The sequence below is a fragment of the Theobroma umbraticum genome, unplaced genomic scaffold, assembly GCF_002168275.2.
Source record: "Theobroma umbraticum cultivar Fairchild unplaced genomic scaffold, ASM216827v3 scaffold_51.0, whole genome shotgun sequence".
NCBI classification, from domain to species: domain Eukaryota; kingdom Viridiplantae; phylum Streptophyta; class Magnoliopsida; order Malvales; family Malvaceae; genus Theobroma; species Theobroma umbraticum.
The window spans coordinates 1,736,977-1,753,042 of record NW_018397260.1 but is presented as its reverse complement, the minus strand read 5'-3'; the positions used below and the strand labels follow the sequence as shown (position 1 = coordinate 1,753,042).

Genomic DNA, 16,066 nt, shown 5'->3' with positions numbered 1-16,066 from the left:
TTTAGAACCATACTTGTACGTCAAGGTGGAGTTGATGCCCTCTACATCCTGAAATGAAACTTTTACCGTAGGATAGAATATTGCATTTGATGGTAGCTTTTAGTAGATTCCATAATTGTATTTTTAACACTATGTGATATGAAATGGTAAATATTTATTTAATTTAAAATAAAAGTGTATAAATTTTATTAAATATAATAAAAATAAAAATTTATTGTAAAAAATGGAGTTTATCCTTTTATAGAGAAGTTAGAACCTTCCCAATAAAACAAATTACTTCATTTAATATAAATGATTCATTAAGAAATTTTCCTATGATTAACCCTATGACTTGATAGAATTAATGTGATCATCAGGGAAAATAATTGTAAAGATTAATTGATTAGGTGAGTACTAATTACTTGTGGATAATTAATTGAACAAAATGGTGAGCAAGACAATCCGCTATTTCACGTTAGCTTAGCTTTGCCCCCAAAAAACCAAAAGGGATTAGCTTAGCTTAGCTTTTTCAAAATTCAAGATCCGACATCCTTCGACTTCCCACTTTTAACACCCTGTTACAACCAATCGAACCAAAGCATTGTCCAAACAATAAGCTCTTTCTCTCTCTCTCTTCACCGAATCGGCCAGCTCCATGCGGTGGCCGGCGGCGAATGGCGGGGGTCTGGGGGTGGCGGCGATGACCTACGTGGCGGTAGACTACCTGCGCAACGTCTCCACGACGTGGCACGAGCGTCTTCAACCCTTGCTCTGGTCTTTACTCGCGGTCATCGCCATCACGCGCGTGCCGTTCTACCGTCACTGGAACGCCGAATTTCGAGCTGCACTTCCTTTCCTTGCTTCGATCATATTCATGCTCTCTGCTCTTCTTTATGAAGCTCTCTCAGTTCGTTTCGTTACCGCTGTCCTTGGCCTCGATTGGCACCAGTAAGTTACTTGCTTCTTGTCATTTCCAAGTGTTGAATTAGCTTATATTCGATGTGATTTTATCTGATTTGTGTATTTCTCGGCTTTGTATTTTGTGGGTCGAGTTTGTTTTCTGTTGTTTCTTTGGCTCATTGTCAGTTTTATGGACTGTGCTTAGTGGCTGTGATTTGAGTTAGTTTTGGTGCATTAGGAAAGTAGTTAAAGGTGAATATGCCAGATTTGTTGCTTTCAAAGAGAGTTTTAAGTGCTAATTATGGAAAGATGGATGATTGGAATTACTGATAATAAATGCTGAGTAGTAAGAGCGATCAGCTTTGCTCCAGGTGTTGCAGGCTTGGAAACTTTGGTTCTTGCCTTTTTCAGTTTGTCAACTCACAGTCTGAATCCTGCTAGTTATAATTTGCAGTTTGTAAATCATCTTCCAATCAAACCTTGGGCTTTAGTTGCGTGATAATTTTACTTGGCTTTCATGTGTGATCAAACCATGTCAATGATTTTTTTATGGATTTCTTTCCAAAATGAATGCAATCTTTGTATGGCTGTAATAAATAGAGTTTGAGTTATCAAACCAGATTGCCTCGTGTCACATCCTCCATTATTGATGTTCTACACCATGTGCAAATGACAATTTAAGAATGTTTTTAAACCCTATAAAAAACTGGTAACATAGATAGAAGGATTTACCTTTAGAAAAATAGAAACAGATATTTAGAAGAAAGTTATTTATGGAGGTCTCTGACTCTGTTTTCTGTCAATAGGAACCTTGCAGTATAGTATGAAATTATGAATTTGAAACTTGGGTCCAATTCCGTTTCTATCCCAGGAACTAGAAACTTCCTACTTATACATGCAATTTCTAGCATTTTTCTTTACTCCTCAAATTCCACCATTTTGCAGAACTTAAAAAGGAAAGAGGAGAGACAAATTTGTCACTGACTCTTTTATAGGTAGTATTTTGAATCATATTTGGTTGTTGAGAGAGTCTTGTATGGCTAGAATTGATTCATATGCATGTAGGGGTTCTCCAGCCCTGATATCTAATTTTCCTGCAAGGGCTCTATTGATTTTGTTAACCTAAAAAGAGAATTTTTCTAAACCTTTACTCTTATTCTATTTTATGTTTTCTTTTAAGCCATTCTTTTCTGGTAGTGTGTCTTTTCTGTCTTGATGCACTTGCTAATAGCAGGGAATGGTAGTGTGGGGACACTAGCTATCACATTTGTGCTAGTCATCTTCCTGCACCAAATTTATCTAAAGTGGAATGCATGTATTCAACTGATGCTCTAGTTCATTCTCACTGTAATTTCTGTGAAAAGTGTCCTTTTATAGGACCAGTGGTTTTCTGGGTTTCTAACAGGCGTTCATTTCATTTCCTTCATGTCTCAACTCCTATATTTGAAGTTCTCTCCTTTCACTCAAAGCCAACTATCTTGGGTTTTATCATCGATCATAGAGGTGCTCATAGATAGCAACATGAATTCATAGATGAAAACATTTAATTTCTTGCTTGTTAAACAATGAAGGATTAACAGAGGAAAGAGATTAAGGATTTTACCTCTGTTACTCTTTTCCTGAAATTTGATTTAAGAAAAATCATGTGACATTTGGAAGTTTGAATCAGGACAAGATTTCAAATCTAGGACACCAAGCTGACCCAAGGAGGAGGCACATTTATGACTAAGCTTTGCCAAGTGATGGTTCACTTGTATGTGTTCTTTTTTAATGAAGACACCAAACATGCAAGATCCATAGTTGTTGTAGCTTTTTACACATGCCATCCGCATGTACTTTATTAGAGAATCGATAACATCAAATCATAAAATGATTCTATTTTCTGGATAATTTATTTAATGGGCATATGTTAAGTTTCAGATGCAGTGATTCAACTTTAGCATCCTCTCTGGCACATTAATAGAGATCTGGTACATAAGTTATTCGAGTTGCTAGAATAATTGATAACCAAAGCTAGTTTATTGACAAAATCTGTAGAACCACGTGGAAAGTTATTCTTATGCACCTTATTTAAAATGTTCTAGAAAGTAGGTAGAGTTACATGAACAGGCTCTGAAGAATAATTTGAGGAAAGCATGAGAATGAATCATTTTGTAATCACACAGTTGGTACATACAGATGAACTTAATTAATTAATCATTTTGTTCTTCAATGAGGATCCTCTACATTGCATAATGATTTGAAATTTTATACAAGAAATATAAATCAGAGGTGACACTTTCTCCATATTGCTTATTAATTTATAATATTAAATTTCTGCTTGATTCACATACTCTCTTGGGAACTAAGACAAAACCTTTTCTAAAACACTTCATGTGTAAATATATTTAAATTTTAATGGGACCATTGATTGAATTGGTAATATTTAACAGGGATACACCTCCACTTCCGGATACTGGTCAATGGTTGCTCCTGGCACTAAATGAGAAACTTCCTGAAGCAGTTGTTGAGATGCTGAGAGCTCACATTATTGGCCTGCACCATTTCTTGATGTTATTTATAATGTTGGCCTTCTCTGTGCTATTTGACTCTGTAAAAGCCCCTGGTCTTGGGTTAGGTGCACGATACATGTTTACCATGGCAATTGGCCGTCTTCTTCGTGCTATAACTTTTGCATCTACAATTCTGCCATCAGCCCGCCCTTGGTGTGCTTCAGCTCGATTCCGGGTCCCGGGACATCCTCATCCTTGGGCTCAGAAATATTATGTTCCTTATGCTTCAGATGCAAATGCCATTCGTCAAGTTATACAACAGGATATAGCATATGGTATGTTTTTTTTATATATATATTTGCTACTATGTTATAAGCAGGTCCTTAATTGTTATTGTTTTGTCTATTTGTAATTTCCCTGCCTCCGGGAGTTAGTCTTAAAATTTTCTTTTTTTTTTTTCCAGCTGATACTGGCAGATACCTTGGTGACTACCGTCCAGATTGGGGTTCAATGAGCTTCCTGATTGATTTTCTGCGACCCACCCCATCAGAAGGAACTTCATGGTACAGTCTGCTTAAAAAGGCAGGGGGTGGCTGCAATGACCTTCTATACAGTGGCCACATGCTGGTTGCTGTACTGACCGCAATGGCTTGGACGGTATTGTTTTAATACATTCAGAAACTGTACTGTCTCTTCTTCTAGTGGCTATTGGTAAATCATAAATGACCAAGCCATATTGGCCTTTCTGAATCCTAAATTGCAGGAGGCTTATGGGGGGTTTAGCTCAGCTCTCATATGGCTGCTTGTTATGCACAGTGCTCAGCGTGAAATAAGAGAGCGCCACCATTATACTGTAGACTGTATTGTTGCCATTTATGTGGGTATTCTTCTGTGGAAGATGACGGGTTTTATCTGGTCAGCTAAGGATGGAACTAGAGATAGCAGACTCACGAAGCTTGGGAAAATTCAAGGTAGACTACTCCAAGCTGCCAAGGATTCAGACATGGATGAAGTAAGGGAGCTTCTCAAAGATGTTGAGTTGGGCAGTCAGGATAGCCAGAAGAAAGGACCAAGCAAGGTTATGTGGTTGTTTGCTTGCGGGACTATTTTCTTCTCACTTACCATCGTTGTTCTGGCCTTCACATGGACAAGCGATGGCTGACATCCTCGCATCATGTTGTACCACGGTTTTGAGGTTAGAGATAATAGTGATTGTACACGATTCTTCTCCGATAAGGGACTTGTGTAGTTCTAATCTGTCAGGTTTTTTACTTCCCTGTTCTAACAGGGAAGTAAATATACATATTTTTTGAACATCTAATATTTCTATATTTTTATATTTCAAATACATTTCTCATATTCTTTTTTATTTTTTGATATTAAAAATTAAAAAAAATCAAATTTATAGAAAAATTTAAAATTTAATTCAAAATTTGGTCAAAAGTAATATTAACTTATTGATATAGTAACTTAATTAACATTAAATATATTACTATACTATGTTAGATTACTTAATATCTTAGTAATATACTATATCTTACTATGCTATGGTAATATAGTATAACTTACATTAATATAGTAACTTATTAATATACTATATGATAAATTTTATTAACATTTAATTAAAAATAAGTCACCTTAATCAATAACCAAAGTATAAAATAACAATAATTTATTGTTAACCTTATTTTAATTTAATCTAATCAGTCAATTAAGTCAATATCAATAACTAATTAATTATTGAAACATACAAGATCACTTCTTGTCAACAAAAAATTAACAATAAGGTTATACTATTAAATAAATTAAATTTGTAGAATTCATGTTGAAATCCTTAAAAAAAATTATGATATATATGAAAATGAAAAGGAAAGCTATTGCCAAAAGTAAATTTATATTAATTATAAAATAAACACAATGCCAATAATTTCTAAGCAAATCATAAAATAAATTAAAAAAAGTTAAAATTAGGTAAACTCATATTAACGGTTAAATCGGTTAAGAAAAACATTTAATCGGTTCAGTTAAAACTGTAGAAAAAATCAGTTAAGTCAGATTGATTAGATTTTCTGAATGAATTAACCCGCTTAATTTATTTTCCTTTTCTTGCTTGTATCAAATATGTAAAAGTAGGCCAAAATAGACACCACGTCACCAAATACAATTTTTATTTAGATCCGGTGCAACATTTCCATCAGACACTAATTCGGATCCCATCGGCGAACTCAAATCTGGCCAACATTTAAAAAGTCAAACAAACTAATGATGCTCAATTCTGAGCATCCAACGGCTTTAATCCTGATGCCGTTGTATAATAAAAAACCAATTATCACACCGAATCATCAAGTCGTTGTTGGTCAATTTCTACGTATCTGTCTAAAACCAAACAGATATTTACCTCTTTTTCTATTTTGGAGCGATTGATATCCAAACATCGGCTAAGCTGAAGCTTACATCGCCCAACACTTCTTCGGAACAGTAAAAATCGGCGTCTTCGAAGTCGAGGTAATGGCGATTTCTGCCTCCGCATCAACTCTTCCTGCGCTTAATCGCCAAAACTCAACCAAATTGTCCTCTTACTACTATTCATCGAAACTATCATTCTCTTCGTCTCTTCAATTTCCTCTTCGGTCTCACCCGATTGGAATCGGTAATAAGGCGATTTCTTCTTCCTCGCTGCCTCGGCACCGTCCTTTGGTGGTACAGCTCTTTAAAACCTCATTTCCTTTTTAAAACTTTTTAAAAGGAACGTCCTTTGAATTGAAACATTACTCTTAAACTAATTTACATTATCTGAGCTTTTAGGTTTAGCGGAATTTTAGTGAAATTGTTTGTTCGTAGCATTTTATTCGATTTAATTAATGTTTTTGCTAATATGTATGTCTCAATTTCGGTTACCTTAAAATAGGTTGAAGCAAAGAAGCAAACATTTAACTCCTTTGATGACTTGTTAGCGAATTCCGACAAGCCTGTTTTGGTTGACTTCTATGCTACCTGGTAACTATCTCTTAACTTGGATGCTAACCCTATTTTGTGAATATTTAGAATCGCTTAATTGGTTAAATTATGGTTTTAATTTTTGGGAATTCAGATCCTTTCTTTTTTCAAGGATTGAAATTCCAGGAAATGGCTGTTTTTGTAGGTGTGGACCTTGTCAATTCATGGTTCCAATCCTCAATGAAGTGAGTACTGCTCTGAAAGATAAGATTCAGGTGGTGAAAATTGACACTGAGAAGTACCCTAGCATTGCTGATAAATACAGAATAGAGGCATTGCCGACTTTCATCATATTTAAGGATGGGAAGCCATTTGATCGTTTCGTAAGTTTATTTAGTAGCTCAAGTTTTGCTTGAATGCTCACTCTTTACACCTGTGTTTATGCTTATGAAATTGCAAAAGTATTTTATTAGGCCTTCATAGAAGATTGGTGTCAGTTCATCTTGGCATACAGGGCATGGATTAATACATTGATTTATCATAAATTGTTCGGACTAATATGTTCTTTTCAAGATAGACCTGACTGTTTAAGGTTTATGGTTTCCTTTCTTCTTAGACCCTGTTATAGTCTTTTTGGTATCAGTAGAGCATTCATGTGTTGCATGTAATAGGACGTTCCTTTCGTCCCATCTGAGTAGTTGTTCTTCATGCATTTATGCCATTGTTAGACTGCATCAGTGATATGTGCATGTTTCAATTGCTGAATTCTATATCATTTTTGAATTAATTTTTGGTATTTCTTAATTCATGTGCAGTTGGTCTACATTTTAAGTTTAGATTTTTTTTCTTAACACTTTTAGCTCCATTTATTATCAGGAGGGTGCCCTCACTGCCAATCAGCTCATTCAATGCATTGAGAATTCTTTAAGTGTTAAGCAATAGCTGTGGTGAGCCTTTGATATGTTCCTATAATCGTTTTTTCCCCTTGATCTGCATGCTTAAGAAACACCCTTTACCATATCTTTCTCTGCTTCCTTTTCACTAATGTTTATTTTCAGCAGGTTCGACCATCTTCTGTAACTGAACTGTTGGATTGGAGTAATGAACGTACAGGAGATTGAGACAGCTTTCGTGTCCATGCTTTAGATATTTCTTGATATAAATTATTGTGTATGTGCAGATGAATTTTGTCCCTGCTTCCAAGGATTTTGACGACATAGAAAGACATTGTATGCTCTGCGATTGCCGAATGGTTGCATTTATCCAATGAGCATCTCTTTTTGGCTATTAGTAGAATACATTTATTGAACTCGGCATCAATGATAATGTTGATTTGGATCCTCTATTCTGCACCGGAGTCTACTTTTGTTAACATGATAACAAATCTTTATAATCTTTAAGACTATCAGGCACCTCACGTTCATCAAACTGGCATAGATGCTTTTAGTGTAGCATGGTTTTGTTTCTTCATTAGCATTCAACCCAAGAGTAAAATGGTGGTGATTTCTATGCGTACGGAATCTTCTTATAGTTTTTAATTTGGGAAAAGATGATTTTGAGCCAAATTCTTTGACTTGTCATTTGTGATTGAGTTAAATACGTTAATATTTGCACATACTTTTATCATTGAATCAAATACTTGATATTTAGACATAAATATTGACATTGGCTTTTCCAAGAGCGCTAAACAAAACCATGAGCTTTAAACATATCTCGTCAGTACTAATTACATAGTGGAGGCGAGAGTCCCATTCATTGGAATTTGGATAACAATTGACCTATTGGTAGAGTCATTTACCATGTCCATGACTGGAGTGGGAGGGAAACAAGAGGAAATGGAAATGGAAATGGAAATGAGAGCAAAGCAAGACTTCGACTCTGGACAAGACATAACCCCACCCATTCTTCCTATTTCCTTTTCCCTCTACGATTCTGTCCTCTCTTCCCATTGCTCCTCTTGCTTCTCCCGTCTCCCCCCTACCGTCGCCCATGTTCCCCGCCATGTGCCTCTCTATTGCTCCCCCGCCTGCTACTCCTCCCACTCCCCTCTCCATTCCTCCAGCGCCGAATCCCTCCTACCCCCCACCTGTCCTGACTCCTCCGACCTCCGCACCGCTCTCCGCCTCCTCCAATCCCTCCCCTCCACGCCTCCCCACCTCCACCGCATTGACGGCCTCCTCACCAACCATCATATGCTGACTTCGTCATCTCCCGAAGTCGCAGCCAAAATTCGGCAGGGAGCTATAGCCATGGCCGCCGCGAGGAAATCACGAAACAGAGATAACGAAGGACAAAGCGACGGCTTTTTACTGGAAGAGGCCGTCTTAAGCTTAATCATAACAAACGCCGTGGAAGTGCAAGACGAGAGTGGGCGCTCTCTAGGGATCGCCGTATACGATCTGAGTTTCTCTTGGATCAATCACAGCTGTTCTCCCAACGCTTGTTACCGATTCTCAATCTCGTCCCCCCATGCGACGTCGTCGTTTCGGGAAGATTCCAGTTCCACGCTAAGGATCGTTCCTAGCGTTTCAGGGGAAGAGTGTGATGCTTGTGGCTGTGTTGAGCACACAAAAGGTTGCTCTTTCTACTAATTTTTACTGCACACACTTATCTTTTTCGAATTTTTGTTGATGTGGATGAAATTCTGTTACAAATCTGTCTTTGATTTTGTTGTTTGATTTTATGCAGGGAATAAGGGATACGAATTAGGTCCTAAGATTATAGTGCGGAGTATTAAGAGGATTAGAAAGGGGGAGGAAGTTTGTGTTTCATACACTGATTTGCTGCAACCGAAGGTGCTTTGTTATTTTCTAATACCGTAATCTAAATGTTGATTTCAATATCAAGGCTTGATTATGCGAAATGTGAAATGAACATGTGCAATGTGGTTTGTTTGGTTTCATAATTCAATTGAATCCTGTCGCTTTTATGTGGGAACAATGTGAGCATTTGATTGCAAAATCCATAGCTTAAGAAATTAGGATGTTGAACATGTTTACTTATAGTCTAATGAGGATTCTTCTTGAATGGTGGAAAACTTGTCACAGATTGGGATAAAATGATCATTTATAGAAAATACTTAAAACAGTTAAAATTAATTTACAGTTCTACACTATGGGATATACTGATTTACTGGTTTTATTATAAATTTTTCTTTTGGTTTAATATCTTTTAATGGGAAAATTCATTACCTTCATTTCAAGTACTCCACACCCAAATTTTACCTTTACTGTATCAAAGAAAATATCTTAAATAATTTTAGGCCATTCAAAGATGGAAATTACTGGAATGAATGGAGGAACTAAAATGGTTGGGCTAAACAAGATATCTATTATAAATGTAGCTAATGTCTTAATTATCCTCAGGCTCGGTTCTAGCACCTTCAGTGGTCTCAAAACCAATAGAAATCTTTTCATTACCTACACTCAAGTTAAACTTTAGGGCAAGAAAGAAAAGATATCAAAAGATTGCTGGGTGGCTATGTTGTTGTCCCACATGTTCTGTATTCTAGTTCTAATTTCTTGTTTCACTTCCTTTTTTCAGGCAATGAGGCAATCGGAGTTGCGGTCTAAGTATCAATTTACCTGTTCTTGTAGCCGATGTAGTGCATCACCCACAACCTATGTTGATCGTGCTTTAGAGGTTAGAAACTGCATAAGGATTCTGTTTAATCAAAGTATTTTCTTTGCTGTTTGGACATGTGAGTCTTGTTAAAGTCAGCTTAGAAGCTCATAATGGATCAAGACCTTATTTTCTCTATCTCTTTAGAACATTTATTCAATTGTCTCCTTATGTAGCATTTTGTTTCTTTTGGCTTTCTACACGCTAGGAGGGTTGGATCCACATTTTTTTGGTTAGGGCATACATGATCTCCCTTATTGGAACTGGACACTCCCTTTAGCTTGAATCTGTTAAAAAGATTTATCTCCTAACCTGCCCGTTGCAGATAGGTGATTCACATTGAAATGCTCATTCATGACCTTCATGCTTATGAGACAAAAGATTATTTGGTATTTTATACTTATTCTGTAGAAAGACATTCTCCCTTTTCTTTTTTCTCTTGTTTAGCAGTGAACCCCTTGCAACTGTGGTACAGCAATTTACATCTGTTAATTTCAAGTTCTATATTTGCATCATTATTTGTTTAAGATGTATGAATTTTATAAACAAGAATTTTAAAGAATCATCTGCACTTAATTTCAGGAAATTTCTACTTGCAATCTCAGCTTTTCAAGCTCAAGCTTCGATCATAACCTTTATAGGGATGAGGCATCTAAAAGGGTGTACAGTTACATGGATGAAACTATAACTGAGTTTTTGTCAGTTGGTGATCCTGAATCTTGCTGTGAGAAGCTTGAGAGCATACTAAACCTAGGTCTTCACATTGAACAAGTAGAAAGCAAGGATGGAAAATCACAGCTAAATTTCAAGTTGCATCCTTTTCACCATCTTGCTCTTAATGCTTACACAACTCTCACTTCTGCATATAGAATCTGTTCGAGTGATTTATTGGCCCTCCATCCAGAGATAGATGAATGTCAATTGAAAGCATTTGACACGAATAGGACCAGTGCAGCTTACTCTTTGTTGCTGGCAGGTGCAACTCACCATCTGTTTTGCTCAGAATCTTCTTTGATTGCATCTGCTGCAAATTTCTGGACAAATGCAGGGGAATCTTTAGTAACCCTTGCTAGAAGCTCTCTGTGGAACTTGTTTGTGAAGTGGGGCTTTCCTATTTCAGAAGTGTCTACAATTGCAAAGCATAAATGCTCCAAGTGCTCATTGATGGACATATTTGATGCCAAATCAATCCTTAGCCAAGCACAGAGAGTGAATTTCGAGCATATATCTAGTGACTTTCTTGATTGTGTGAGCAACATGACAGCGAAGATTTGGAGGTTTCTGGCTCGTGGTTGTCATTACTTGGAAATATTTGAAGATCCTTTTGATTTCAGATGGCTTGGACAATCATGGGATTTTCATGCTGATGCGAACCGCAATGATGAGGATTCCAAATTCATAACAGAGGGTAGCTATAAACATCAGGCACAATGGTATACTAAGGAAAGAAGGATACACATGTACGAGGTTGGTATCCATTGCTTACTGTATGGAGGAATTTTAGCACACATTTGTTATGGACAGAATTCCCAATTAAGCACTCATGTTTTGAACATTTTGTATGGTGTAGATAGCATTGTACATTGATTCAGGAGACAAATTAACTTTGTGAACACAAGCAAATTTGGCATGCAAATGTTTGTGAGAGACAAATCTTAGAAACAATTTAATGTTATGTTTTCAGTAATTTAGATTTTTTATAGCAAAGTGACTCTTGCAAGCATATAAATACAATTAGAGTATTGCAGGTATTTGATGCAAGCCCTTCAACCATATTTCTTTATATTTGTTTTGACATACATTAAATTACAATAATATCTTGTGCTTTGAAGTAAAATCAATTTACCTTCTAAACTTTAAATTTCGACACTTAACTATCCGCGTATAATTTCGATTACTTTTCTACTTAACACTATTAATTTTATTTTCAAGAATTTTTTTAAAATATTTATTATTTTATTAATTTAATAAAATATTAAATAAAGTTTAAATCTCTTCTTTTTCAATTATAATGTATATATATATATATATATCTTTTACAATTATTATATTAAATAAGGTTCATGAATTATTCAGAATTGACGAAAATATAAGCGTGTGGGCTTTGAAGAAGGGGCTAAAATTCGTGAAGGAATTGGATTTGTCGTGGAGTTTGGATGTCAAATTGTCCTCAAAAGGCTTATCCTCCTTGCTGTATCTGTTACCATTACTATTGTATTATAAGCAACAAATCACAAAGTAACAACGTGGTCCATCATTTTCAGCATTCATACTCATTTAGATCATACACCTCCATCCCACCATCTAACCCTTTCCTTTATTATATCTTTTATTTCTCTTTTCCTTCATGCATGGCCCTCTCAACTTAAGTTGATGCCTTGTTTCTCGGTAACGCCATTGTTTCTAACTTCTTTATTTGCTTCACCAGATCCAGATCCCTGTTTCATTACATCTTCAACGACCCATCAGTCAAGAAGAGAGAATAAAATATTATGCTAAAGTTTTAATTATAAATTATAAATATTTTATATTTTAAAATAAAATAAATAATCATTTTAAAATTTATTAATAATTTTAATAAATTATCAAAAAAGCTGAAAATCATAAGGTGTACTAAAATGATACCCATTACCCAATTAATATTGCTTTTACTGAAATTGATAAACAATATATGAATTAAAAATGAGTGAGTGGAATATTATCCCCTTGCCTTGCCGACAGAAGATGTGTCTCTCAACTGCCATTCAGCTCTACCATTATCCATCTGTTGGATCAATTTCAGCCTCACCTTTATGGACCACCCCTTTTCCTTTGAAAATCGGATGAAAATCTACTGTCTCATTAATTAATTAAATTTGAAACGTTTCTGGGTCAGCTTCAATTCCTACGCAGGCCACGTTTACGGATTATAAAGGGCAATGGTTTTGTTTGTTATGCTACGTGGATTACCTAATTTTAGGGTCAGGTGTCATCACTCATCATGTTATCCCTTCTTCGATTAATCTTTCTTCAAATGTTATAGCATTAGTTGATCACTTCTTGCTGATACCTTCCTGAGGTATACCGTCAATCGCCAGGATTAGTAAATTCAAAAAGGAGAGCCAAGTCAATCAATTATAATAACCAAGAATGAACACAAAAGAAATATTATAAAATTAAAAAAATAAATAAAACATTGATTGAAAACTTTTCAGCATAATACTCAAAAAAAAAAACCTTAGACTATTTAAGAAAATTGAAATAAATTTTTATTTTATTATTAAGTTCAATCAAGTTTCAATACTTTTATTTTGAGTCTAATAAGCACTTATAAATAATAGTTGACTAATTGTCATTAATGAAAATACATTTATCATTTTATACTCACATGGTATTAATGTAGAAGATAAAAATGACAAATGGTCATGTTATCATACAATATTACCATGCCACGTTATAATAAATTATAACATATCAACATGTCATGTCATTATAAATTATTACGTATCAACATGTCATATGCTATAGAATGATAAGTGACATTTTTATTGAGTCAATTATTAATTATAAAAATTTATTTGATTTAAAATAAAAATATAAAAATTTAATTAAACATAACAAAATAATAATAACTTATTTAAATTTTCTAAATAACTTAAGAACTTTTTAAAGTATCATACAAATTTAAAAGTAAAACCTACCATGATCCATTGAAAGTCATGTATTCCCACCGTCCAACAACATTTATTGTGCAAGCCAGGTCATGGAAGCCTTAATCACCTAATTTTGGGTACCATCACTTATATATAGACCCCTATCATACAACATCCTTCCATCGCATCCCAATCCACCTTAATTAACATCACATTGCCATATTTCCTTCTACTCTCTTTGTTAAGCATACTCAACCAACCACCACGCCAAAATGGCTGAGGAGAAGCACCGCCACCACCTCTTCCACCACCACAAGGAGGATGAAAAGCCTGTTGACACCTCTGTCTACTCTGAAACTGCTTACTCTGGTGATATCTCTGCTGGTTATGGGGCTGGCCCGGCTGAAACGGAAGTGGATTACAAGAAGGAAGAGAAGCACCACAAGCACCTCGAGCACGTTGGGGAGCTAGGGGCTGCCGCAGCTGGTGCTTATGCACTGGTAATGCTTTCTCACGATTTCATTTTCTCATCACTTATTTAATTAAGTTATGCTTAATTAGCAGCAACATCTAACCCTTTCATAGAGCATCTTCTCTTTGTTATTGGCGTGTTAGCACGTACAAAAATATTACCCTTTTCATGGCTTTTGGTCAATCAATTAATAATAGTTACAATTTTATATGTATATTTCAGCATGAGAAGCACAAGGCAAAGAAAGATCCGGAGCATGCCCACAGGCACAAGATAGAAGAGGAAGTGGCAGCAGCCGCAGCAGTGGGAGCCGGGGGGTTTGCATTCCACGAGCATCATGAGAAGAAAGAAGCGAAGAAAGAAGAAGAGGAGGCTCATGGAAAGAAGAAGCACCACTTTTTCTGATTTACTGATACTTTTCTTCTTCTTTACGTCATTCCGTGTGTTGTGTTTGTCACCAGTGAGCAGCTACCCTTAATAAGAACTATTGGTGTGGGCTTCGTCTGTGTATTGTAGCCGCTTTCTGCAATTATTGTGTGTCCCTATTAGATCATGTTATCCGCTTTTCTCAGGCTCTATCTGTTTATAATAATATTTTCGGCTGTGTTTTTGTGAATTAATCTTCTGTAAGGTATATTATCTAATTAAGTTTCTTCTTTTTCACTTAATTTTTGACTTTACTTGCGTTATTATCTAATAACTTATTTTATTAAAATAATCATAATCCAAGTACTTGATCAAGTTCATAGCTTCAAAAGTCAATCTTTTAATTTCTATGTGTGTGAGAGACTTTGAAATTGAATCATTCCGGTATGTGAACTATTGATTGATTAATGATAAGAATTTATATAATTTTTTATTAATTCCTAAAGGTTACTTTTTTATATTTGAGAAATGGAAATTTTGAATCTAACTTTTTGAATGGAAAGAAGTATGCACTAATTATTCAATTTAAAGCTCAAACATATTTTATAGATGTAATTCTTATAAAATTCATAAACTATTCAAAAAAACTTTAAATAAAACTTTTATTATTTTATTACTTCAATCAAATTTTTATATTTTTATTTTAAGTGTTTGTTTTGTGTAGTTTATTTTTAACTCATCTACTTTTTAAAAGTAAAAGTTGAGCCCAACAGTACTCGGTTAGAAGCTTTTTTTAAAAAAAAAAGATTTTTTTTAAAGAATAAATTTTCTTAAAAAAATGAGGTTTGAAAAAAGCTCTTAAAGAGCTTTCTCTTCTCTTTTTTTCAAAAAACATGTCAATTTTTTAGGAAAGTTATTTTTTTTTCAAAAAGATCCTTTTTCAAAAAATATCATTCCCTCTCTCCTATCGATCTTCCTCTTCTCTCCCCCTTTCTATAAATCATACTTTTAAGGTTTGTTTTATTCTTACAAAAATTAAGGAAAAAAAAAATTCAAAATTCAAAACTGTCTTCGAGTATTTTTTTTTCATTTTCATTTTATTTTCTATCATTTTTTTTGTTTTGAAAATTTCTTTATTGTTTGATATTTTTCAATTTATTATTTGATATGACAATTATGTGATATTTATTTGTTGTTAACTTCTTTCTGATGTATATAACATTTATTTATTATGATTGAAATAATTAGTCAAATATATCAATGATTGTTGAGATAAATTATATGAAAATTGAAAAATCAATATTTATATTCATTTATAGTAACTCAGTTTTAAAGAATTTTTTCTTTTTAGTATAACAATAGGCTACACTATAAGAAAATTGAACTAGATTTTAATTCCTTTCACAACAAGAATTATAGAATCCCTGAACTTCTTAGTAGTGAATTCTACATTTAAGCTAATAGTATCCAACAGATGATGTGGTACTCCTTGACAAAATAAATAACCCATTAAAAATTAAAAAAGATATAAAAACTAAGACCTTTTTGTTCATGGAGGGGAACTTTGTTGGTAAGGATATTAAGACCTTGAAAGACTTGCATAGAATTAGCATTGATGATTTTAATAGAAAAATGGGTTGCCAAATCAATGGCTAAATGTGATTTTT

The 16,066-nt window shown here is 34.6% G+C and overlaps 4 protein-coding genes across 6 annotated transcripts; all 4 read left to right on the top strand.

The window, feature by feature from the left end:
• The first annotated feature begins 435 nt into the window (after nt 1-435).
• On the top strand, nt 436-4,728 carry LOC110416849 (Sphingomyelin synthetase family protein). Its single transcript, XM_021428969.2, has 4 exons — nt 436-927; nt 3,312-3,706; nt 3,835-4,028; nt 4,135-4,728. Exons 1-4 carry the CDS (start codon nt 635-637, stop codon nt 4,531-4,533), a joined length of 1,281 nt encoding a protein of 426 aa, XP_021284644.1. The 5' UTR covers nt 436-634; the 3' UTR covers nt 4,534-4,728.
• Nucleotides 4,729-5,679: 951 nt separating this feature from the next.
• Nucleotides 5,680-7,665, top strand: TY2 (thioredoxin Y2). 3 transcript variants are annotated; one of them, XM_021428956.2, is made up of 5 exons: nt 5,680-6,071; nt 6,280-6,368; nt 6,514-6,691; nt 7,185-7,255; nt 7,367-7,665. In XM_021428956.2, the coding sequence occupies exons 1-4, from the start codon at nt 5,880-5,882 to the stop codon at nt 7,248-7,250; spliced, it is 525 nt and encodes a 174-aa protein (XP_021284631.1). In that variant the 5' UTR covers nt 5,680-5,879; the 3' UTR covers nt 7,251-7,255; nt 7,367-7,665. The 3 variants fall into 3 exon arrangements, with proteins under 3 accessions (XP_021284631.1, XP_021284632.1, XP_021284629.1); XM_021428957.2 differs by having other exon boundaries at nt 5,681-6,071; nt 7,489-7,665; XM_021428954.2 differs by having other exon boundaries at nt 5,681-6,071; nt 7,370-7,665.
• Nucleotides 7,666-7,819: 154 nt separating this feature from the next.
• LOC110416839 (SET domain-containing protein) lies at nt 7,820-11,636 on the top strand. The gene is made up of 4 exons (XM_021428953.1): nt 7,820-8,882; nt 8,997-9,103; nt 9,852-9,950; nt 10,512-11,636. The coding sequence occupies exons 1-4, from the start codon at nt 8,108-8,110 to the stop codon at nt 11,514-11,516; spliced, it is 1,986 nt and encodes a 661-aa protein (XP_021284628.1). The 5' UTR covers nt 7,820-8,107; the 3' UTR covers nt 11,517-11,636.
• Nucleotides 11,637-13,731: 2,095 nt separating this feature from the next.
• On the top strand, nt 13,732-14,701 carry LOC110416868 (uncharacterized). Its single transcript, XM_021428993.2, has 2 exons — nt 13,732-14,061; nt 14,256-14,701. Exons 1-2 carry the CDS (start codon nt 13,834-13,836, stop codon nt 14,436-14,438), a joined length of 411 nt encoding a protein of 136 aa, XP_021284668.1. The 5' UTR covers nt 13,732-13,833; the 3' UTR covers nt 14,439-14,701.
• Nucleotides 14,702-16,066: the final 1,365 nt, after the last annotated feature.

Bases quoted from the DNA above. Each gene is read 5' to 3' on its own strand.
- LOC110416849 (XM_021428969.2), top strand. From the start codon at position 635: ATGCGGTGGCCGGCGGCGAATGGCGGGGGTCTGGGGGTGGCGGCGATG. The intron at 3,707-3,834 runs GTATGTTTTTTT...TTTTTTTTCCAG, and splicing joins ACAACAGGATATAGCATATG to CTGATACTGGCAGATACCTT. The intron at 4,029-4,134 runs GTATTGTTTTAA...CCTAAATTGCAG, and splicing joins TGACCGCAATGGCTTGGACG to GAGGCTTATGGGGGGTTTAG.
- TY2 (XM_021428956.2), top strand. From the start codon at position 5,880: ATGGCGATTTCTGCCTCCGCATCAACTCTTCCTGCGCTTAATCGCCAA. The intron at 6,072-6,279 runs GTACAGCTCTTT...ACCTTAAAATAG, and splicing joins CTCGGCACCGTCCTTTGGTG to GTTGAAGCAAAGAAGCAAAC. The intron at 6,369-6,513 runs GTAACTATCTCT...CTGTTTTTGTAG, and splicing joins GTTGACTTCTATGCTACCTG to GTGTGGACCTTGTCAATTCA.
- LOC110416839 (XM_021428953.1), top strand. From the start codon at position 8,108: ATGTCCATGACTGGAGTGGGAGGGAAACAAGAGGAAATGGAAATGGAA. The intron at 8,883-8,996 runs GTTGCTCTTTCT...GATTTTATGCAG, and splicing joins CTGTGTTGAGCACACAAAAG to GGAATAAGGGATACGAATTA. The intron at 9,104-9,851 runs GTGCTTTGTTAT...TCCTTTTTTCAG, and splicing joins CTGATTTGCTGCAACCGAAG to GCAATGAGGCAATCGGAGTT.
- LOC110416868 (XM_021428993.2), top strand. From the start codon at position 13,834: ATGGCTGAGGAGAAGCACCGCCACCACCTCTTCCACCACCACAAGGAG. The intron at 14,062-14,255 runs GTAATGCTTTCT...TGTATATTTCAG, and splicing joins CAGCTGGTGCTTATGCACTG to CATGAGAAGCACAAGGCAAA.